The sequence below is a fragment of the Emys orbicularis genome, chromosome 6 (genome assembly GCF_028017835.1).
Source record: "Emys orbicularis isolate rEmyOrb1 chromosome 6, rEmyOrb1.hap1, whole genome shotgun sequence".
Classification (NCBI taxonomy): Eukaryota; Metazoa; Chordata; order Testudines; family Emydidae; genus Emys; species Emys orbicularis.
The window spans coordinates 57,773,772-57,797,524 of NC_088688.1; the positions used below are offsets into that span (position 1 = coordinate 57,773,772).

The 23,753-nt window shown below is 42.1% G+C and overlaps 1 protein-coding gene across 1 annotated transcript; it reads right to left on the bottom strand.

The window, feature by feature from the left end:
* Positions 1-1,236: 1,236 nt before the first annotated feature.
* ARRDC3 (arrestin domain containing 3) lies at positions 1,237-15,119 on the bottom strand. The gene is made up of 8 exons (XM_065405974.1): positions 14,615-15,119; positions 10,435-10,516; positions 8,523-8,670; positions 7,215-7,317; positions 6,623-6,879; positions 5,602-5,764; positions 4,572-4,726; positions 1,237-2,212 (listed from the first exon to the last, which is right to left on the bottom strand). The coding sequence occupies exons 1-8, from the start codon at positions 14,892-14,894 to the stop codon at positions 2,156-2,158; spliced, it is 1,245 nt and encodes a 414-aa protein (XP_065262046.1). The 5' UTR covers positions 14,895-15,119; the 3' UTR covers positions 1,237-2,155.
* Positions 15,120-23,753: the final 8,634 nt, after the last annotated feature.

Genomic DNA, 23,753 nt, shown 5'->3' on the forward strand with positions numbered 1-23,753 from the left:
CCAACAATTGTTCCCTAATCTGTTTCAAACAAAAAAGGAAAACCACCAAATGCCCTTTTATGCCAACAAACCCATCAGGTTTTTTTTCCTTTATGTGGGGGAGGGACATTCAAACAATGGTCTAAAAATTAAAAAAAAAAAAATTCACCCAACTTCCTTATTATCCAGCATATTAGTTTACTTGCTGAAGCCCAAACCCTTTAACTGAATCACTTAAAACGTGACTCGTATTTACACTGGGTTTTTTTCACCCTGTCATTTTTAAACATGAAGTGTCTTCCATGTTTTCATAAAGGCCACTTATGGAAAAGCCTATTTTGTTTTTTTATGAACCCTTAAAAGCAAGACAGCATTCCATCATTCCACCATGCCAGAGACTTAACTTTTATTTTCAACCACTTTGTAACACATGGCATTAAATGATAGAATAGACATGAATGTTAAATAGTCAACCCAAGAAACGCTACTTTTGTTAAAAATCGTGCTTGAATTCTTTCTGAAAAGTTTATACATGAACAGCTTTTGCAAATTAACTAAAATTCCTAGTGCCTACATCCTGATACTTGTACTAATGGATCCAATGCCCCCGTGCCCCAGTCCCAAATACTCTGACAGTTTACCCCTTCCACAATGTGCAGGGTGGAAGCCCCCAGTCTTCAAGTAGTTGAAGTCTTCTACATATGTGGCTGTACAGTTACAATCCTTTTGCTTGGATACATGCTTTAGGTTCGAGGGCACGAAAGGGAATCAATCATCAACACAAATCTCTGCTAGCCAACATTCTAATAGGGCTGGTAATTTTGATATTCTGGCCCAGTTTCATTTTTCTGAGTATCTTTTATTGTTTTACAATTTTGTAAACCCTGAAGATCAACACAATACAAAGTGCACAAAAACAGCCATCTCACCAACCCTATACTCTTCTTGCACTTTAAAATATACTTAGACTAGAAACTCACTATATATGTATAGATTTGGTGATTAAGTAACTATGTATAAAAATAAATTCAATTTCCCTTTCCACCCTCACTGGTTGAGAAACCTCACTATGAATCATGGACAGTACATTACTATTTCTTGTTTAAAACCCTTCCTTAACCCTTGGCTGGTGTCTGCTGGTGCTGCCTTCTTTTAAGGTTCAAAACTTGACCAACCTCTTCTGAAGTTGCAGAAAGATAAAAAGGGAACAAGGGTGCATTGTTACTTATGGGCATGTCCCTTTTCTAAATCCCCCTTTCAAATAAAAAACAAAGGAAAAAAAAAAACAAAGGAAAAGTAACAGTGCAACATAACAAAACACACATAGCTTTCCAACGGTTTGGCAAGTGATGAGTTCACCTGAGATTAAGTGATTTTAGGCAGTCTGTAACAAAATGCTTCTTTGCGGTAATAGTAGAAAGGCAACAAATTCTTAAAAGAAATCAAGAAGGTATACAATCTTGCAGAAGTCTATTATTCTCCTGTTAATTTTTTTCCATATAACTGTTGCGTATCTACTACAGTAGGCTGCAAAACATACAGCAAGAAGGATTGGCTTGAAGGCATTTGATGTTCGTAAATAAATCCACAGCTGAAGAGGTGATAACATGATCAGTCTACTGGGACAATTCTGAGCATGTGCATACGTAGGTAAAGTCCAGGCTACATTAAATTAAAAGAAAAAAAGTCAGTGCATTTGTCATCTTAAAGTTACTGTTTTTCAAAGCTTTCTTTTTGCCTCTTGTTGTGCGGACCACAAACAAGTTAGAAGGGGTAACAGTCCAGCATAAATGAGAAAAAGCTGTAGTGACACTGAACCGCACAACATAAGCAATGTGCATGTGCAAATTTTCAAATCAGAAGAGGACGTCGTCATCCCTCTCTTTTACAACATGGTGAGTGTTTTGACACATATTACCATAGGCTAATAAGGCTGCTCATAGTATGTGCCAGTATTTAAGGGAAAAAAGCTCAGGTCTTCAAGCATGTGGAGCAGGTCCTATGATGTTGTAGGCTTCAAAAGCATGATCACAGGTTGTTTTCACTTATTCACCGTTTTACAGGCAAGAGCAATACCACTTCCTTTGAAAGTATATCTCTGATATGACGCCTTGATCCTCAACATGGCAGAGATACAACTAAAAATCCAAATCAACTCAGCTAGTGAATGATTCCTTCAACGAGAGGGACAAGATGGTCTGTCATCTGTGGGCTGATCTGGGTTTGGATCAATCTGAATGGAAGGGGGAAAAAAAAAAAAAAAACAGAAATAAATTTAATTTAGAACTTTTTTTTTTTAAAAAAAGTTAAGAATCAAATTCACAAGTTACAAATACTGTGATAAATAAACAATACTGTGCCCGATCCAAAGGTCACTAAAAAGTCAATAGAAAGTGACTAGCTAACTATAATGGACTTTGGATCAGGTGACCAATGTTCCATATTGGCTTGTATCCAATACATCCATGTTTAATTTTGTGTATTTTAAAACACAATGAAAGGCTATAGCTGTGACCTGACAATACCATGGGTTTAGGCATAAAGAGCTAATGATGTAAACAATGAAAATAATTAATGGATAAAAAACCCATTATACAGTGTCATTTCTAATTATTTGTAAGGCACAAACAATTTTCAGTTATTTGAAGTGTGTTGAATAGTTTGCTTAAATGATATTTTATATATGAAACAAATACTTTTTGCTAATGATATCATGGATTACTCATGAACTTATACTGATGTACTCCACTAATTTATCAAATGCAGAAATTTTGCTGGAAAAAGTAGAGAAATCATCAGTAAAAAAAGTCATTTCAGTTTTGATCAAGAACTATTGTAGAACAATGTGAGTTAATCAGTTTCTGCTATTGAGGTGTTTCAAGGTCATGTAGCCTTACTCTCCCTGATTCTCATTTGTTGTAACATACTATCTCGAAAAGAAAACTATATTAGCTATCTTACATATATATCTTAGGTGGCAATATTGTACACTGTCAACACATTGTACTATCTACAAAATCAATAGGAGTTAGAAACTTACGACCTTTTGAAAATCTCACTAGGTGCCTCTCTGCATATATAGGCAACTACCTACCTATGAAAATCTGGCTTTGAGCTCCTTTCATGAAAACCAGCAACAATACCCAAATCAATAGTGGATTGAATTCCTTGGTTTGGAGTCTTTAGCATTAACAAATCAAAACACAGCTGGTTTGTTAGTGTTCCAGGTGTGGAGTATTATCATTCTACAATCTAAACTAATAATGTTACTTTCTTAACGTGTAAAATTGACAAAAGTACAGCTAAACAAAGGATAAAAAGTGTTGTTCTTTTATTCTGCACAAATAGTTTTCCTTCTTGCAGTTAAAAACATATCGCTCAACAGGCACTGATACTGTCTGCTCATCCCAGGGTGTTTTATAAAGCTTAAAATCCATCCCAAGTGGCATTGAAGCATCTTGTATTTAAGGCAGATTTTAAATCAGCCTGATCCAAGCATGTCACTTCCCAGCTGGAAGCTTATTCTACAAAAGTGGATTCTGATTATGAAAGCCCTGCCTCAGAGGGACTTCAGAGAATAGGAAGAGACAAGCCAAACAGCCAGCACTGGCTGACCTGAGATGGCAGGCAGAAAAACTAATTTGAAGGAGGTATGAGATATTCTAGACCTAAACAATGTTAAATGCTCTCCAGGATCAACAAGAAACCAAAAAAGTCAACTCAGTACTTGAATAATAACCAACCAAAAGAATTAAAACTGGAATTACAGGCCTAGTGATGTAGCTAAATTTATCTAATGCTATGTCTGATTAGGCCTAGTTGGCCCAAACTGGAATCACACTTTAGTAATCCAATAAATGAAAAAATATGAGATATTGACCAATATAGCCCCCCTTCCTATCAAACTATAGTTTTCTACGTACTATTGAAGTACCTACTGATAGTCAAAGGACATATTGCAAATGTAGTTGTACTGTAAAAGGTAATTACGAGAGAGAGAGAAAATTTGATTCCAGTATAAAAATCAATATTCTGGATAATTTGCAAAAAATTGATGGAATTAGCACAAGGGTCTGCCAAGGGGCTTCTAGTCTCTTAGGGGCTAGCACTCAGGAGATCTGAAGCATACATAACTATCAACACTGAATATACCACCTTTAAAACATGGTGAAAACTGAGGGTAGCATACATCAAGGGGTATAAGATGAAGACGGATGATATAAATAATATCTTTGTCCTCGTTTACTATTAACAGGCTTAAGGTTAGTGGCCCAATAGAAACAAGAGTAATAAAGAAGAAAGAAAGTGATCAAAGAATAATCAGCTCACTCCAGTGAGAAATTTGAGACTATAAGGAATACCTCTTACTCACGTTAGAGTAAGATGTGGGTGCTTGGGAGCTCTGAAAAAAAATCAGGTGATTTAAGTGAAAGAAAATCTTGCTCCATGTTTTGCTTTAGTGATTTATATTAATTTTAGGGGGTGGAACACAAAAGTTCTCATTTTCTGCTTATTGAACTTTTTCTACTAGAATGGAGAATGCAAAAATGCAAAATAGACTGTTATGGCTAACTGCATTTTTGTTTGCTTACCTCTGAATAGAGAGGTGGAGGCAGAAAACGAAACTCCTGGATATATGCAAATAATGGTCCTTGAAGTGCCCTCTCAAAATCATCACAAGCAGCTATGGGTACAAGGCTGGACTGCCTTTGCTCCTCTGTGACCACTTCTGCATAGCTAGGAGGTGCTGTAGGGAAAAGGTACACGCAGTTCGAACAACAGTTCTTATGCATGTCAAAATACATAACATGACAAATATTAAACTTTATAATTTGCACTAGGTAGGTAAAAGTGCTCAGTGACAAGTGTTTTAGATTGTCTTGTGTGTAATAACAGTCCATGCTATTTAACTTAAATCTAAGAAAATAAGTTTACACTAAGACACGTTGAGAATTTTCATCTACTTTGGCTTGACTGTCTCCCTGAAATCCAAACAGGAAACCCCACATTTTCTGTAGGGGGAGCAGGGCAACCTCACATTCCTCTGGATCCCATACAGGGTCTCTCAGTGTGCTGGGATTCATACAAGGAGCTGGGCTGAAGACTAGGTACCCCAAAGGGGATGCACATCATTTTCCCCGCTCCAGTCACGTGGATAATTCCCATAAAAAGGTAATATAGACTGTTACCTTTCCACAAAGCATCTGCTACCAAGGATCCTGGGGTCACAGTGAGACCTTGGTAGCATAGCTGCAGTGGGCTGCGCTGCCTGAGACACAGCTGGTGTGGAGGTACTCAAATTCCACAGATGGCCCTGTCTTTCCGTGCATCCTGTGCACTGATTCCACTGAACCTGCCAGTTGTTGTGGCAGATGGGCCCGACTACCTTTCTGGGGTTCGGGGAGGCAAAAAAGGAACTCTAACCCCATGGTAGAATGATGTGGAGGAGATCTCAACAAGGTAGAAACCCTGAGGAGATTTCCTCCTGCCCTGTGTCTTTTATTGCAGGAGGGGATAATCTAGGTCTTAATATATCAGTGAAGTGTTAGTCAGGGTAAAAACAAAAACAAACAAACAAACAAACAATGAATGAATTGTTTGGGAGTTGTATTGTCAAATTACCTTCGGGTCTTTCAGGCAGTGGCAGACCAAGCCAGTTCATATTCATGCTACACTGGCTGCTTACACTTGACGTTCTGCTGCCAAATGGATGTAGAGGAATAGTACCAATGACAAGTGGTAAATTAAGGAATAAATCCATTGCTCCAGGAATATCAACGTACACCTAAAAAGTAAGTGACAAAAAGGCCATGATTAAATGCTGAAACAGATGGTCTTTGTGGTTTTGTATGAGCCCTCTGTCTGAATTAGTGAGCTAAATTCTGCTCTAAGATCCACAAGGGTCTTGCTTCTCTTCCTCCTTCTGGCTCAATCCTGAAAAGTGCAGAGCTCCCTGAAGTCCAACCAAAATAAATGAAAACTCAGGATTCTCATTATCTCTCAGCATCAGAGCCCAGCTGCACACGTCTTCCGCTTACATTATATATCTGCTTAGCTGACAGGCAAATATTTTAAGATCTGCCATGGTTTTAACCAATCACCCTTAGTAAATTTCCTGTTGTGATGTGCATTTGGAACTTTCATTATAATGCAGGAAAGATTACTGCTGAAGATATGTAGGTTTCACAGCCAACTAGCCAAAAATATCTAAGTTTATTTCAAACTTGTGTGGATGTCTCCATGAAAATTATTCATATCATATATGCCAGGGATCTCTAACTCAAATGACCACGAGGGCCACATGAGGACTAGTACATTGGCCCAAGGGCCACATCACTGACACCCCCTCCACGCTGCCCTGCCCCCACTCCACCCCTTCCATGAGGCCCTGCCCCGCCTCTTCCCACCCCTTCCCCGCCCCCATTCCAACCCCTTCCCCGCCACCTCCTCCCGAGTGCGCAGCTCCCTGCTTCTCCCCGCTCCCTCCTGGAAAGCACTAAGCAGGAAGCGCCTGGAGGTAGGCAGAGGAGCAGGGACATGGGAGGCTGGGGGGGGGGGGGGGGGGGGGGGAGCTTGGTGGCCACAGGCCGTGTGTTTGAGACCCCTGATATATGCTTTGAGACAATCTGAGCATTTTACTTACCATTAGTGAGTATTCTACACGGATTATACTACAGTCAAGGATAGAGGGGGAAACAGGTGGAATTTTCAACTGTTTCCCATTCCAGGTTTCTGTTTTCCCAGATGACAGGGATTCCCCACGCAAGTTGGCAACAAGCTGTTTTACTTCCTTCATTTTTCCTTTGGCATAGAATGCCTGGGTTTGATAAATGGCTGCCTTTGGCACCACCATACGGGAAGAGCAGTTTTCAATCTCAGCAAAGATCTGAATTGATTCACCTGGAACAAAACAGAATTTCATATTGTTCTTGTTATATTACATAGCGACGCAAGAACATATTCAGCAATCTATACATGGTTACAATGGGCCAGATGCTGCTCTTACTGAACTTACTGGCAAAGCACCCATTGATTTCAACAGAATCATGCACAACATAAGCAAATATAACAAAATGTGCAGTTTACGTACTATAACAACTTGAAGACAGCTACCACGTGGTCTGTTTTGATTAACAGCATACTCACAAGTACTTATTGTTTACATATGGCTATACATGTAAAAGGGTACTTTTTAAAAAACAAGTCTTTTTTTCTATAACTACTCTGCTACGTACCTGGTGTGTAGCCCTTCCTTTCAATTTTGGCACTTAAGGATATTGGGCCTGAGGTACAAAACCAACAACAGAGAGTCTTTTCTTTTGTGCCTGCTTGGGGTGACTGCAAAAGAACAACAATAGATACCCATGATTAAATTTGGGTTCAGTGCAGAATAGAAGTAGCTCTACATATCTTTTAATCAACACAGAGGAATAACCATTAGAGTTTAAAGGCCAACTCCTGCTGCTTATTTTACTCATAAGAATAGTCCTGTTCATTTCAATAGCATTATGTAAGTAAAGCAAGCAAGTTTTGTCCTAAAAAGTCATCCCAGCGCTAGCGGTGGTAATTAACAAAAGAGCTACCCATGTCATACTCATCCTCAACTCTGACTTAATTTAAATTAGAAAATACTGTATATGTGATAGTTAGTGGCTTTTTAGCCCATATTTCCGCAACATACTGTCAGTATAACTTTCCATATAATAATCTGTAATTAAGACATCTTCCCACATTCCATTTTACTTTTGAAAAATGGAAATAAATAAAAAATCCCAAACCTTGAATATTGATCCTGCTGCCATACCCATCTAAATCAATGGTATTTCTGTTGCCTTACATGAGATCAGGGTTAAGGCCCTGATCCAAAGCCCACTGAATCGTCTAGGAAAATCCGACTTTTTTCATCCACACACAAAAGAAACCTATTTCAATGGACTGTATTTTATTTATTTGTTTGCCTACATTGCCATTTGAGCAAAAAAGAAAAGGGATTTTAGGCCAGATTGAAATGAGAGTGCCTCACGGAAAACATCTTAATGTAATATCCAAATAGATTAGTAAAATAAAATTTAAGAAAAGTATTCTACAGAATTGTGATAATTTCTCCCCATTGGCAGACAATATCCATATTGAAGTTATGAATAATGCACAGTAGTACAATTTTACTTTGCATTTTTAAGTTAGCAGTCTATTGTTGAAAGATTCATAGGAGTAACACTGCTTCTCAAAAAACTAAATTATTCTTTATTAAATCAACAAAGAACAGTTAATACAATTTTCTCTTGAAAGAGAGATTTCATAGTTTATCATGTATGCAGTTCACAGCTGAAGTTAAATGTAGATAATTTAAAAATAAGCAACTCCAAGTACTTGAAGTTAGTTTTCAAAATGTCAGCTATTATGAGTCGCTCAAATGCGATATTTAAAGCATAGTTGCAGTTTAACGAGCATATTAGCAAAAATTGAAGATTTTGATGTTGTTTCAGTTATACTTTTTTTGTATGCCAAAAAACAAAACAATTAGTAATTCTGTCAATTCTTACCAGTAATGAAGGAGTGTTGATATCTATATGTTCAAAGACTGTAAATTCCTTCTTTAATTTTACTGGTAAAAGCCAAGGCCTGTGCAATTCGGCTTTCACCCAATAGCGCACACTGCCATGTCTGCCTTCGAATGAGGTAGCAAGTGGTCTGTGCAGGACACAAAGGTCAAAATTGAGTAAGTCTTTATCCTCTCTTTCTAATAGTGATACAACTGATCAGAATAAGAATCAATAAGTTGTACGGTATTGTTTATGCTGCATAATATTTAAGCATAACTTATTTGCAAAGTTTCCATATTTCAAAAGGGATTAAGTTTGGGAGAAAAAATCTCTGTAGTTGAATTTTAATTCATTTTACAGTAGGTAGTCGAAATTTTCACTATCATAGGAATTTTGCTAGAACATGCCACCAGGATACACGTTTCCTTTAAAACTTACAAGAAGCTACTTTTAAATCTGGAATATACGAAGTTCTAGGACAAAGTAATGCTAACAACAGTTTTAAAATTAGTATGAATTGCTCCAATCGCTATCTGTGGTAGTCTATTTTGTAGATTAACTACTCTGAGTACAGTTTAATTGTGCCTACATTCCTATCGTATCTGATTCTTCCTTAGCTAGTTTAACCTCTTGCTCTTGTAGTTGACTTTAGACAACCTAGTTTAGACACTCCAAAAAGCTACCTGACCAACCCCTATGTTTCTCTAACATTGTAAAATAACTAAGAGCCTCAAATCCACAGTATTGATTTCCTGAATTGTAGTTCTGTATTTCTATATCCTAGAATTTCACACAGAAAACAGGAATTAAACACAGCTTCACTGTCCTCATCCAGTGTTAGAATAATTTCTTTCAACCTCTAGTTTGACACTTCTATCTGCACATCTGAGAAATGTGCTCTCTTTTTCTCAGGGCTATTAAAATCCAAGTTGAAGGCCTTTATCATCACTCCTGTTTCTCAACATCACCATACCCTCCACTTCACTATACTAAGTTACTCTTCAGGCTTTTATCATCAGTTCTCTCTTTCTAAAGTTCTTCATCGTGAGTTAATTTCATGGTCGCTTTTAAGTCATTAACACAGTTAAAAAAAAAAAAAAAGACTTAGTGTCCACTGATATTTGAGTTAAGCCCATGATGTTGATATCTCCTGTGTATAAATAATTTCAGATCTCCCATTTTTGTCATATTTGCATTTATGTACATTTTAGCCATTTTCTAAGAGGGACATCCCATTTCTTTATGTCCAGATTACATTTTGTTAAAGTATTAACGTTGCCTGACCTAATATTGTTCCTTGCTATCTATCCATCTGCTTGTTTCTACCCTGCTTTCTGCATAACCACCCTCTTGGAATATATATGTCCCTTTGCCCCCATTTACTAGTCTAAACTCTCAAAGGTGTCTATCCCCATATGTTCAGATGTAGTTCATTCTGTCACATCTGTTTCAAATAAACCCAAACGGATTAGTATTAAATTCTCTTCTTATCACTAACTCTGCTTATCTACAGGGCTCCAGTAGAATCTTGATTCATCAGGAGGTGATCCCAGCAACTTTGCAGGGTCCAGTGGTCAACTGGTTCCTTTACCCTCTGTATAATGAGTAAAACTTTGCATGGTATGACCAAGTGGCACACATTACACTTGCAACAGGTCACAAAAAGAAATGATTGCTGCCCTTCAATCAATAGCCCTAATTTTCAAAATGTTGCCACTTAGAATAAAAGTAACCTCTTTAGTAGTTTAATAGGACTATGTCCTTGTAGCATGTTTTAGTGGAATCCCTACCACCATTGAAAAGGGTTTTATTTCCCCCCCCCACAACTAGAATTTTCCATACAGTGCTTGCTTTCATAAGTATGTATTTCAACATTATTTCATACAGCATTGGTATTATGTGTGGTACTTACGTCTGTGGAAGCTCAAAGCTGAATGCATATTCATGCCTTCCTGAATGAATAGTGTTGAGGCCTTCTTCAGAATTGTCATCATCTAGGAAGAAAAAACCCAAAAAGCTATTTCACCTGTGAACATTTTACACACCACAATATATTACATAGGTTTCTTGTTTGTATTGTAAGGGATTAATATCTAAACTCTTAACAATGGTGATATTTCTTAGTAAGATACAATCTATTTGAATTCAATAAAAAAAATTGTTAAATATAGGCAACATGTTTAACATGCTTTTAGGTAAAAGGATTCTAGCCAATTTTATAGAGAATATTCTTGATTTGAACATAGGCTTGGATGTGATTACAATTCCAGTGTCTATTTAAACATATTACAAAATTATAATGTGAATAACTTTTCAATAGAATTTCTAGGTGTCTTAAATGAAATAGCTTAATGATATTCAAAAAGCAATCCCATGTTACACAGACTATAGAGTCTGCGCCAGAAGATTAAATTTAGCAATTCATCTTCCTTTTATTTCCTACCTAGCAACAGACTTCAGAAATTAGATTAAAAAATATCCTGTTCTGTAAAAAGATGTGGGAAGTACCAGCAAAATCAAAGGGTGTGGAAGGGTGACTAGCTACTACAAAACAATCAGCCTTGTTTAAAGCCAATCCATTTTAAGTGTTACACTTTAGACGGGTATTCAGGGAGGATCAGAGTTTTTCAAGTTCCAGAAAAATTGACCTTCCTTGTTCTTATCTGTGATTTCTCGATGTTACACTGGAAGTCCTAGCAAACTGTATTTTATTGTGAACTATAAAACTTGAGAAACAGTCAAAATTTCCATTTTGAGGGGAGTCTATGTTAAATATAAATACTTGAATGCAAATTAAGTGAGTTGATGGGTATATCTGTATTCACCACAGCCTGATTGAGAGCCCCCACATCCCCCAAAAAGGGGGCAGAAAAAGGCAGTTTTGTTCTCGTCCTTCACACCCCTGCTCCCCAAAAGTGTGCTGCACTCTTGACTTCTTTATCAAAAGTTATATGAAAGAGGCAGAATATCTACAGGCTCAGATAATTTACACCTCCTAAGGGAGATTTATACACATCTCCAGCATACAATGTCACGGAAACTGCATCCTAAGTTTTCACAAGGGCATTTTAGTCTTTATCCTTTTTTATTTTTTAATCATTTCCTGGCACTGAAGTTTCTCTCCTTCTCTTCCTTTCTGCCAGCTCAGCACTCCCATTGAGGCTCAGCAGCAAAGCTGTGGTAAACAAGTGCTGAGCTGTCAATCACAGACCAGACTAGAGCAGGAGAGGACCGGCCTAAACCGGCGCGAGCAGCTCCCCAGCCAGCCAGCCGCTCATATACATACCGTATACATTACACTAGCGCGTTTGCTCAGCACCTCCCCCACGCGCAACCCAGCTTGGCAGCCCGGGGGGAGCCGCCCCTTGCCTGAGCTCCCGCTCCGCACGCTGCCTGGCAGTGGCGTGCCGTGCTGCACGGCTCCTTGCCTGCGGGGCGCCCAATGCCGCCCACCACCACAGGCCGGGAGGGACTCAAATCCCAGCCCAAACCACAGGGGCCGGTTGCTAAGCGGCAGACGGCTGGGCCCAGGCACCGCACTAACGCCACCCTACCCGCCGGGCTCCCGCCGTGCGCCTCGGGGCTTTCAGAGCCGGGCGTTGGTTCGCCTGGCAAAGCGTGGTCAGGGGGCGCCGGGGAGGATTTGCTTCTCCTCCCTACCCCCCACCCCCCGTGTGGCTTGGATCACTGGGCGCCCCCGATCCGGACCCGCCAGCCCGGTGCTAAGCCACGCGGGTCACTAGTCAGGGCAGAGCCGCTCCAGTCTCGGCCTCACGCCTCCCCGCGGCCGAACCCGGCAGCGCCAGGCGCTGCTAGCAGCGCAGAGCGGGTCTAGCCCGAGGGGCCGCAGCCAGAGCAGCAGCCGGGGGCTTTGCCACCCTCCGCACGGTTGTATTAACAGTGAGACTGCGGGTGGAGGGCCCGATCCTGCTCCCACCGTGGAGCCTCTCAGTTCCCGGGGCCAGGATCAGGCCCTAACCGCTCACGGCTCAGCGCTGGGAGATGGGACTGAGCCCCGGGAGGATTCCGGACCCAGGCAGCTGCGAGCGGACGCCGCCGCCGCCGCCAGCACCCCTTCGCGCCGCACGCTACGACCCCGGGACTAACTGGAGCCTGCTAGCTACCTCCTCCGTCCGCCTTCCCTTCCTCCAATTAGCGGCTGGCATCGCCTTAGCAACAGGCTAACAAACCCCACTAGGCCAATGACTGAGTGAGCACTGGGCGTGGTCTCTTGTTACCAGGCTAGGCTGAGAGGTGGTGCCGGAGCTAAGTCATTGAAACTCCCTTGCCATTCAGTGCAGAGTGCACTGTAGCAGCAGTCCCTGGCTGGGCTGCGCAGGGAGCGGATGGCCGAGCTGCTCCAAGCTCACAGTTTAAGTGAATGCACAAATCACCGGCGTTTACGCGACACACACTGCGCTTATCTACAAGTGCTTCTCATTTGCAAGTTTCAGACCTACTCCATCTTCCTTCTCCTGCTTCCCATCCAAATAGAGGTATGTGAATGGTACTGGTGGAAAGACAGCTGAAATACATACTCACACAAACAAAGTCATTCTTGCTTTTAAAAAAGCAATTGGGAACCTCTGTGGACATATTTGTGATCTTACACCCTGCTCTGAAGCATGCATACATTTTTGCACCTCTCTGTGATGGGGGTGGGGGATTCTGGGATTGCAAATAGGGGGAAAGGCAAATGCACTTTGCATGGATGAAATGTTTGCACGGTAGGAAAATAAAGAGCCTTTTAGCTCTATGCCTCTACCAATTATATTTACCTGCTTCCACCATGGTAACTGAAACCCTTTCCATGGCTGTGTAACATACACTATATAACTTCTTTACTGATATTTATTTCTTAGGGAGGGAAAGGGGAAAATACCCTACTCATGCACCTATCTCTGCAGCAAATATACTGCATATACATGTAAAAAGAGAGAACAGCCGAAAATTACATAAACACTTTTAACATCATTTTCTTGGGCTAGGAATTAAGTCATCGCCATCACCTGACGCGTGTAAACCAATCTGCTAAGAGGAGAATAAGCACCCCCTCCCACTCCCCAGTACTGGTCCCAAACAGGATTGAACCGCTTCTAACAAAGGGTGGAAACTTCAGAAAAACAAGCTTAGTCTCCTATACTTCCACAATGTAACCATTCAAACAATAGATGAACAGTCCGAAGACCCACTCCTCTCTTGAAAATGCTTTATTCCCTTTTCCTAACCTAAATTAGATCATTTTCCACAGTACTTTTCATTTCCATTGGGGCTGGCACAGTAGGTTTCATTGAATGCAGGTTCCAGAACTCCCTAACTTAGAAATGATGGTCTAATTACACAATAATGGACTCTAAATGGCTTTCCAGACAGACTTCTTTACAGCTGTCTCACTGACATATAGTGTATATAAAAAATTCAGATATTTTACTAACTTTGTTTAAAGCAAAGGGAAAAAAACCACACGTGGGATGCTGACTGCATATGTCAAAATAAGCCACATGGAATCCTTTATCTGCCAACAATTATCCATCCTTGAAGGATTATCACATATATAATTTGAACATTGGAATTGTTTCCATAAGTGTCAAAAGCAGAATTCTATGTATTAATATCTCTCAGTATGTATAACGAGATTACCAAAAAAAAAAAAAAAAAATTAACTAAATCATTTACATCTGATTTCTGCTCCAGTTTTTCTTAATCCCCATGAGAGGCAAAAGCCTACTAATGGCTATCAGATCCATAGGACAAAAGTGTTTTTGCATTAAACAAATGAAATCCCCATGCATTGGAAGTGCGTATGAAAGAGGCTCTGTTTAAGGGCAGGTAGTTGGAAAAAGTCTTCTTGTTTGTAGGCACTTTGCAGATGCACCTCAATGCAGTTTTAACAGTAAATGTCCATATAATCAAAATCTAAATCCCACAAAGAGGCACTGCACTTTTACTTTCGTATTTGTTCTGGTTTTTTATACCTATACATTAAAAATAAACAGGTTGTAATAACTAACAAGATGCAAGATACAAAGCCGTACCCTCTTGCATCCAAAACGATTGTATACAATTTTAACTAGTGTAATAAAATGACTTACCTCTTTCGTGCCCAATTAAGATGTCTTTATGGTTGAAATATTCTACTTCTTCAGTGTAATTCTGTGTATAGGCAGTGTTGGATCCAGCATTTCTAGATTCTGTCCAGCGTACTTTTGCATGTCCTCTTGCATGAATTTTAAGAGATTTTACTCTAATTTCCCCAGTAACTTCTAAATTGACCCTTCCTGAGACTGTGTCCCCACTAGAATAGACGGGGACATTGCTGTCATTGAGACAGTCAAAGCTTATTGTCAAACTCTTCACCTTCCCCAGCACCATGTTTTATAACAAAGTCTATAAAAATATATTGTAAGAAAAAAAACAACAAAAGTCAAGATCTCATATGAAATGTGATCTTCACTTTACACTGATCAATACCTCTGCCGTGCAAAAAGCTTGCAGGCAGGATCAGTGTATTCTCTACAAACACTTCATTGGGATTGCTAAAAAGTAACAGCACTAAATGCTGTTCACAGCTACTACCCAGCTCTGTGGTCTCTGTACAAAGACGGGCTGGCTGCAGCCTGCCAGCTCACTTAAGGCTAGCTTTGTGAAAAACAACCGGAGTGCGCATGAGCGGGCCGCTGCTGCTTCCCTTATAGGTGTAGCAGAGAAGACGAGCCTGCTGTGGAACAGAAGCTAGTATCCTCTCCATTGTGTGTCTCCCCGATGTGTGCTCGCTACCCTAAACTCTTTAAACAAGCCCTGAAGATTAGTACCAAATAACCTCTAATAGCAGGCGTTCAGCATTATATTATAGCAGTAAGGATAGGGGGAAGAGTGGGTTGAGAGCCAGAGCTTCAAACAGCTGATTAAGGACACAGCCACAAGCCCAAACCTCCCAAATCATTTGTTTCTGGGTAGTGCTGTGCTGGAATGTGGGTGAGGGAGTTTGGAGGGAAATAAGACACATATTGGGGGTCTGGGACATTCTTCATCCCAAAGAAGAGATTTTGGCTAGTTCATTTAATTCACTGCATCTGGTGCATTCCAGAAGGCAAAATATTTGCTCTCCAGTTCAGAGTATTTTAATGAGCCAGGAATAAAAGTCGATCTTGGCAGTAATGGTTTAGCACCAGCCAGAGAGTAGGATGAACTCCACCAGCATCAGCGAAATCCCTCTTCCATCCCTCCCATTCAGTTCAATCTGGTGCTGGAGACTAAGAGAAGAACCCCACATAATGTCAACCTATTCCACTGGCGATTTCTCTGACCTCTCCTGCAATTAAAAAAAAAAGTTGATTTTTAACAGGAAAAGGGAAAAATATCTTTAAGCCTCCGTGCTTCCCTCTTATACACAATTAGGTCTATTACAGACACCACCTACAATTTTTGTTCAGATTATTTCCACTTCTGTGTCCTGTGCCACCTGTAGGAATACAGCTGAATTTAAAATCCTCCAAAAAGGTATGGCATGAGTTTATGTATCAGACAGATTTTTTTAAAATAAAGGTTCTATGAGAATTGGTGCAACTTGATATATAGATGAAAGAACAGAAAGTTTGAAACACTGACTTCTGAAATTAAGCAAAGCCTTCCACATATCTTGCATGGATTCAAAAAATATAGCACATTTGTGTGCTAAAAGACTTTAAAAAAGCAACCAGAAACATAAGCATCAGGCATACCTTAATTAGTGCATCTAGAAGCATTGTGCAAAACAACTTTTTAAACATCAAGCAGGGTGAAGTTTTTATTGTCACATATTAAAATGTAATTGTTATACAGTAACATTTGATTTGGGGAGGAGGAATAGGGAGAATATTGTCATTGCTTGACCAAATTATCTAGATTAAATTAAAGGCTACATTTCTTTTTTCTAGTCCCTTGTTTATTGAAATAAGCATTTCAGCATGATATATAATTTAAATGATTAATATTAAACAGATTAATATGTGTTAAGTTATATTGCTCTGATTCTGTGAATTATGTATCTAAAATAAAGTTCAGAGAAACAGCTTTGCTTTGTAGCATTGTGCCTATATTATTTTCTTAAGTAAATCTTTCACATTTTCCTTTGGTCGACAGCTGGTGGAAATTCTCATGCTGTTTAGTTTGGGAGACTTTGTGCTATTTCCTTCCAATCTCTTAATACGTTTTATGTTTCTGCACCATCTTGTGGTAAATAGGGGGAACGTACACAAACACTTTGCAATAGTATTTCATCCCTTTCCTGGTGGTTTTGTTGTCCTACTCCCATATATGTGTGCAGAGAGTCTCTTCCATGTGCAGATCTTCCCTCTCCCATGTGGAAGGGAGATGGTCATCTGCTTCAATGGGTCTGTTCCCACCTTAAGTCCTCAGAGTCTGCTCTGGGACAGTAGCTGAAAACTGTTTGGGCCATGTATACTCTCACTTTGATGCCCCCTCCCACAAAGATCAGGCAGAAAAGTTAATACAACTGGGGCTGTATTGTCTTTTCTGTGGTGTCCCTCCAGGGATTCTGGGGGCAACCATGGCCAGGAGTAGTCCATGTAGCCGTGCCCCATGGCACTAATCTCCTGCGGATCCTCTGGGATCTGCCAGGTTTGAGAGCAGGCCCTGTGGCTCACACATGGGGAAAACTCCTGCTTGTCCAATGGAACGACGTTTATGGAGATTTCCTCCTACAGAAGTTCTTCTCATGTTTTTTTTCCTACATGGGAAGGGAATGATCCAGCCCACAGTATTGTTTTGACTACATAGCACTTGCTGCACTATTATTTTATTTTTGAATGTATTTTCCTTCACTATTGATGTGTTTTGTATTTATATTAGGGCTCTCTGCTTGGGTCATTTGAGCAGGATCAAATGTCCTGTTAGATGCTGGAGTGACACCAAGTACCACCAACTTCAAGTGCAGCCCTAAACTGCTCCCTTCCTCCTCCACCCCGCCACCCGCTGCATGCGGGGGGCATGCTGGGGGCAGGAGAGCTAAGTGCTATGGGGCTATTTTGGGCTGGGGAGGAACCTGTGGGTAGCCAAAGAGAGAATTCAGGTCTTCCAGGCTGCTCCTGCTCTGTTGCATCTCTTGGGAGACGCAGCCTGAGACTGAGCCCATTGAAGTTAGTGGACCATCCAAAGGGACCAAGGAATTCAGGATCAGGCCCATAGTCTCTAAACCTTTCAGATTTCCATGCACTACACTGTTGTTTTTTTGGGTTTCAACACTTCAGGGTAAATTTAACAAAAAAATTCCTCTTTCAATTTTTAAAAATAATTGTAGGGCCCAGATGTCCTGGTTAACCTGAAGTGGGCCAGTTTTCAGGGCCAGTCCCAAACAAGGCTTATTTCCAAGCTGAGCTGGAAATGGAACATAGGGTATGTCTCCACTGCAATCTGAGGTGTGACTGAAGGTTTACCCGTGCTAGCATGGTTAAAAATAGCAGTGTATATGTGTCAGTGTGGGTTTCAGCGCATGCTAGTAATGTGAGTAGGTACCGAGGGTCCCCGGCATGCTTACACAGACCGTGCTGAAACCTGCACTGGTACATCTACACTGCTATTTTTAGCTGTACTAGTGCAGGTATGTCTGCCCAAACTACAGTCACACCATGGATTGCAGTAGATACATATCCATATACTCCAGTTACTTCTGGTCTGGATTGAGCCACAAGAGGCCTGGTCCATGCAACATTCCATCCCTGAAACTCCATTAGCCCCTGCCACCTACATCTCAGCACTATAGAAAGCGGCTCTGTTCCTTGCCCCACGCACAGCAGTCGTCTTAGGCTTCCAAGCCTGGACCAGTGAGGCTCCTCCCTCATCTTCTCTACCCAGCAACCTTTCCACCTGTTTCTCCCCCATTCCCTCTGCTCTCAGTCAGGGCCAGCTCTAGGTTTTTTGCCGCCCCAAGCAAAAAAAAAATGTGGCCGCCCCCCCCCCTTCTTTTTGTCTTTTACAAGTTTGCACTTTACAATTTTTTTTGTTTTGTTTTGTTTTTGACTGTTTAAAATTTAAAAAAAAATGAAAACAGAATTTGTAGTTAGTGAAATAAAACAATTTCCTACTAGTGTACTCATTTACTCACTGGGCACACTGGCCGCGGGCTCAGCCTGCACAGCGGCACGAGCTCAGCTCAGCCCGGGCTGGCACTCCCCTCCCCGGGCAGGAGGCGGCGCAGGGGGGAGAAGGAGGTGGAGGCGGGGACAAGCCGAGGAGGAGCCCGCAGCCGGCGCTGGAGGAGCGGCTTGCCTGGCCGCCATGTTCCGCCTCCACCCCCTGCGCTCCGTGACCGGGGCAGGGCCACACTACCGGCTCCTGCCTGACGGGGGCTGGCCGCTGCCCATGGGAGAGCGGCAGAGACACGCTCCCCACTGAGCCGGCTCTCCCTGCCCCGCCGCACAGCCCCGGCGGCACCTGGTCAGAGAACAACAGGACGGTCAGGATCCAGCCCAGGACACTGCCTCAGGTTGGAGCTGGGGCCCCAGCATTATGCTGCCCCTGGTCATTTGCCGCCCCAAGCACCTGCTTGTTTTGCTGGTGCCTAGAGCCGCCCCTGCTCTCAGTACCCTGACTCCACCCTCTGCCTCTTCCAGGCTCTCACACCAACTCCCTGAAGATTATAAAGTGTGGCTTGAGAGTGGCTGCATCTGCTCCCACTGGTGATGGCAGGCACAATTGCAAGTCTGCTACTTTTATTGCCAGCAGTGCCAGATTAAAAGAATTTTGGAGCCCTGTGCACTAAGGAATTTGGGCTCTCTCCTATTTTCACTCAGATTTGGCCCACCAGCCCATTCGTCATGACAGAAAGGTGGCTGATCCAAATCTGAGTGGCACTGCGACCCCGCTCTAGTTCTGCTCCAGCTTCTGCTAGCCCTGTGCAACATGAACAGGGGCAGCTCAGCAAAGTACTCCTGCCCCATACATACCGCACCTCACACACAGATACCTAAATGTCCCTACCACTTCACATATACCCCAACAACCCTGCATCAGCTCCCACTTATCCTGACAGCTCCCCCACATGTCCCAGCAGCCCTGACATAACTCCCACTCACCACAGCCCCCAACAACTCAGCTACTCTAGTCACAGTCTCCAACATCTCCCACTCCCCCCCCGACACCCTCCCAATCTCCCTGCAGCCCTCTACAACTCACTCCCCACTCAACCCATAGCCCCCCCTCCAATACCTTGCCCCAAGCCCCTTACCCACCACTCCTGGGACCTTCCTGGCTATTCATCGATGCCCCCTGGCTCAGTGCTCCACTTCTGTCCTGGATTAGGGATGCTCTTCCCTATCCTGGCAGACCAGCGGCTCCACTTACTCCCATCACCTGCCCTGCACTCAGACAGCGTGGGTCAAATTTGAGTGAGTGGCATTGCCAGGTTGCAACACCACTCCATTCACTCAAATTTGGCAGGCCACTCCTCCATTGTGATAGGCAAGGAGCGGCCAGGTCAACCCTGAGTGGCGCTGCAACCCCATGCGCCAGGTCATGAGAACCCCTCAGGTTTAGCCTGTCACAATACCACCCATCCATATCTGATGGTCAGGCTCCCCTGCCCTCTTCCCCCCCTCCATCCTGAGATGGGCCCTGTGCAAGTGGATATTGATTACGCCAGGCCTGATTCTGAGTCCCAGGATATGAGATATTTGTCTTAAAGATCCAGGTCTTGGATTCATGTGATTAGGTAAGAATCTCATCTTTCATTGTTAAAAGGTACTTTTCTGGCCCTCAGGGTAGTGGAGAAAAGTTTGAAAATGTGATCCAAGTGCACCCTAAAGGCTCAGAAATCTGAAGACAAAATGAGCTCAACATGTATTATTTAAGAAAACTCTCATGATTCTTTGAGGCCTACCCCTATGATTTTTGAATGCTTGGAACTGGCAATACTGTAATAAATGTGTTTTTAATTTATAAGGGGGGCTCACACTCAAAGGCTTGCTGTGTGAAAGGGGTCACCAATACAAATGTTTAACTACTGACCTAGCACCTTCTCTAGTTCTCTATTGCCTCTCATCCAGTCCTGCTTGCCACCAAGGATACCACACACCCAGTTTGCCACTCACCCATCCAGTTCCCTTCCCAGGTTTCCACCTATTCACTCTGCTTGCCAGCTATTTAGCCTTTCCCCAACACACTAGCTACCCATCCCCTCTTCTTCCCATTCTGCTTCATCCACACTCACACCCTTCTGGGCTGCTTTGCCACTCATTAAGCCCTTCTACCTGTTTCTCATCCAAGATGCCACTCACCTTCCCACCCTTCCATTCACCCTCCCTACCAGCTTCTATACAGACTTGCATCCACCCCCATCTATTACCTTACCATTGTGAACATTATATATAATTTAAATATGTAACACTAAACAGACTAATGAATGCTGAAAGTCATTACTGAATCTAATTCATTTCAGCATATATATATATGAAATAAAGTTCAGACCAACAGCTTTGCTTAGTGGCATTGTGTGTGTGCATGCCTAAACATATAAATAAATCAATAAGTCATTAATATTTGGTCTTCATGTAAATTCTAATCTGTTTTGTCCTTGAGATGTTATGCTAATTTCTTCTGGGCTCCTGAAAATTTTTATGTTCTATGCCATCTTGTGGTAAATATGGTGCACTGCCTGCCTTAGTATCTACCAGTCTTCTTCCTACACACTTGTCCTCTAAACCTGCCACAATCATTCCCTCTGGTCCTTTGCAACCAGAGTCCCATATCTTTCTCCACATAACTCCCACTACAATACTCCCCCATTCACCTACTTGTTTAGTGTGATCTCTCTCCACAATGCCCATTCCCTGGCCACCTGACAGATGTTTCTGTTTTTAATTTTTTTAACACCTGTTCAGTCACCATGAAAACATTTCTATTAAGATAGAATAGCTTCCACCCCACCCATCCTTTAAAAAAAAAAACACTTAATCTGGATTTAAGTTACTTGACAGTGGGTCAAATTTTCTGAAGCGCCTATGATTTAGGAGGCTAAGTCCCATTGAGTTTCTAAGGCCTGTTATATACTTAAAAAGTTTTCCCAGCATAGTTATATTGTTTGGGCTTGTGAAAAAAATCACACTCCTAACTGACATAGCTATGCCAGCAAAAGTCCTAGTGCAGACACAGTTATACCAGCAAAAAAAAAAGTATTTTTGTCAATATAGCATATTTTCTTTGGGGAACTGCTGTAAGGTATATTGGCAAAAGAACTCTTTTGCCAATATAAGCTTCACCTACTCTAGGAGGGTTTGCCGGTATAGCTATGCCAGTATAGTTGTATCAGCAAACCCTTTTTGTGTAGGTAAGGCCTAAGGTAGGCAGGGCCCACATCATGTAGGGCCCAGAATGCTACTGATATAAATCACATTCAAAATCTGACTGATTGTAGCATATTGGGTTTTTGATATTTCTACCATGGCTGTGCAAAGGGCAAAGAAAGATTTCTTCTCTTCCGCCACAGGATTCTTAAAATTCTAATCAGTAGAACAGTTTTGGTGGACAGCAATCTGGTTAATGTGGCTTATTTGCATTGTGTAACAGGGACACGTGTTTCTCACTGTAGGGAATTTTCAAATGTTGTATATATGAAAGCCTGAATTCAAACCAAGATGATTGTCATTGTAGTAGAATTTCCTCTGCTTGAGTTTCAGCCAGTTGTTGCTCACTGAGTTGTGGAGGTACTGGGGGAAGTGTGGACTATGATATGTGCATTAGATATATGCCCTTCTTTGTTGACGCAAGCCGGAAAAGAAGCACTGTGGTCATTATTGGAGTCAACATTTCCCTGCAGAATGGCAAGGTTCTAGCTTCTATAAAGAAGCAATCATTAGCAACCCTTGCTCGTTAAACCACCTCCTGAAGCGCCGCCTCCCTTTCTTTAATTTCCTCTTTTTTGGGAAGATTGTTTAGAATAGGGGTCGGCAACCTTTGAGAAGTGGTGTGCCAAGTCGTCATTAATTTAAGGTTTCGCGTGCCAGTAATACATTTTACATTTACAGGGGCCCGCGGACGGAACCCCAGACTGGCAGCGGGCTGAGTGGGGCTGGCGGCCGGGACCCCGGCTGGCAGAGGCCGGCGGACGAACCCCAGACCGACAGCGGGCTGAGTGGCTCAGCCCGCTGCTGGTCTGGGGTTCTGTCTGCCGGCCCCTGCCAGCCGGGGTCCCGGCCGCCAGCCCTGCTCAGCCTGCTGCTGGCCTGGGGTTCCATTCATCCAAGCAGGCAGCAGGCTGAGTGGGGCCGGAGGCCAGGACCCCAGCTGGCAGCAGAGTGCCATTAAAAATCAGCTCCCGTGCTGCCTTTGGCACGCATGCCGCAGGTTGCCGACCCCGATTTAGAATGTTACAGGTAGAGCATTCCAGGAGTGTCTTGAGACCATAGGTCTCTTTGACCCTGTTCAGTTTTATTTTAGAATGGAGACTGCACTGAGTATGTTGACTGATTATCACCTTTGGAGATGGCTGAAGAACTGCTGTCAGTCTTTATGACCATTGACCACAATATGGTTTTGACACCAGTAATTCATAAGTTGCTATTGAGCAGTCCCATTACTTCTTTTCTGAGAGGTCTCTGAGAAGGACAGTCCAATGGTAAGGATGCTAGCCTAGGATTTAGGAGACCTGGGTCCAGGTCCATGTTCTGCCATAGGTTTCTACTGTGACCATAAGCAAGTCACTCACACCCAAATCAATGGGAATTAGATGCCTAAATACCTTTGAGGATCTGGGCTTCAGTTTCTCTGTTTCCCAACAGTAAAATGGGGATAATAGCACTTCCCTACCTCATACAGCTGTTGTGAGGATAAATCCATTAACGATTATAAGGCACTCAGATACAATGGTAATATGGTCTATATAACTATGATATAGCTCTGTATATAGTAGCATTGGGAAATTGCTCACATGCTCATGTGTAGAGTTCTACAGGGTTTCATTCTGAAACAATTTGGACCATACTGTTTGCTCAAGTTCTAATAGTGTTCTGGTAGAAAGAAGAGAAAAGTTTTACAAGAGAGAGAGAGATGTTGGGATTGGGTTGGATAACATAAATATGTTTCATCAGCAGCGTAAAGAATCAAGGAGTTCTCAAAAATGGCTCCTAAAGCCTCAATGGACTGAAAAAGCCAGAAGTTCCTCAGAGTACTTCATCTCTCAGCAGCTATGTATCCCTGGAAAATGTTATTTGTTAATGAGACAACATATGCAAAAAATAT

What these genes read in the sequence shown, in the direction of transcription:
- ARRDC3 (XM_065405974.1), bottom strand. Translation starts at nt 14,894, where the DNA reads ATGGTGCTGGGGAAGGTGAAGAGTTTGACAATAAGCTTTGACTGTCTC. An exon ending in AGCTTTGAGCTTCCACAGAC is followed by an intron (nt 8,671 to 10,434) that starts GTAAGTACCACA and finishes TGTCCTGCACAG; the next exon opens with ACCACTTGCTACCTCATTCG. An exon ending in GTGTAGAATACTCACTAATG is followed by an intron (nt 5,765 to 6,622) that starts GTAAGTAAAATG and finishes CTTACTTTTTAG; the next exon opens with GTGTACGTTGATATTCCTGG.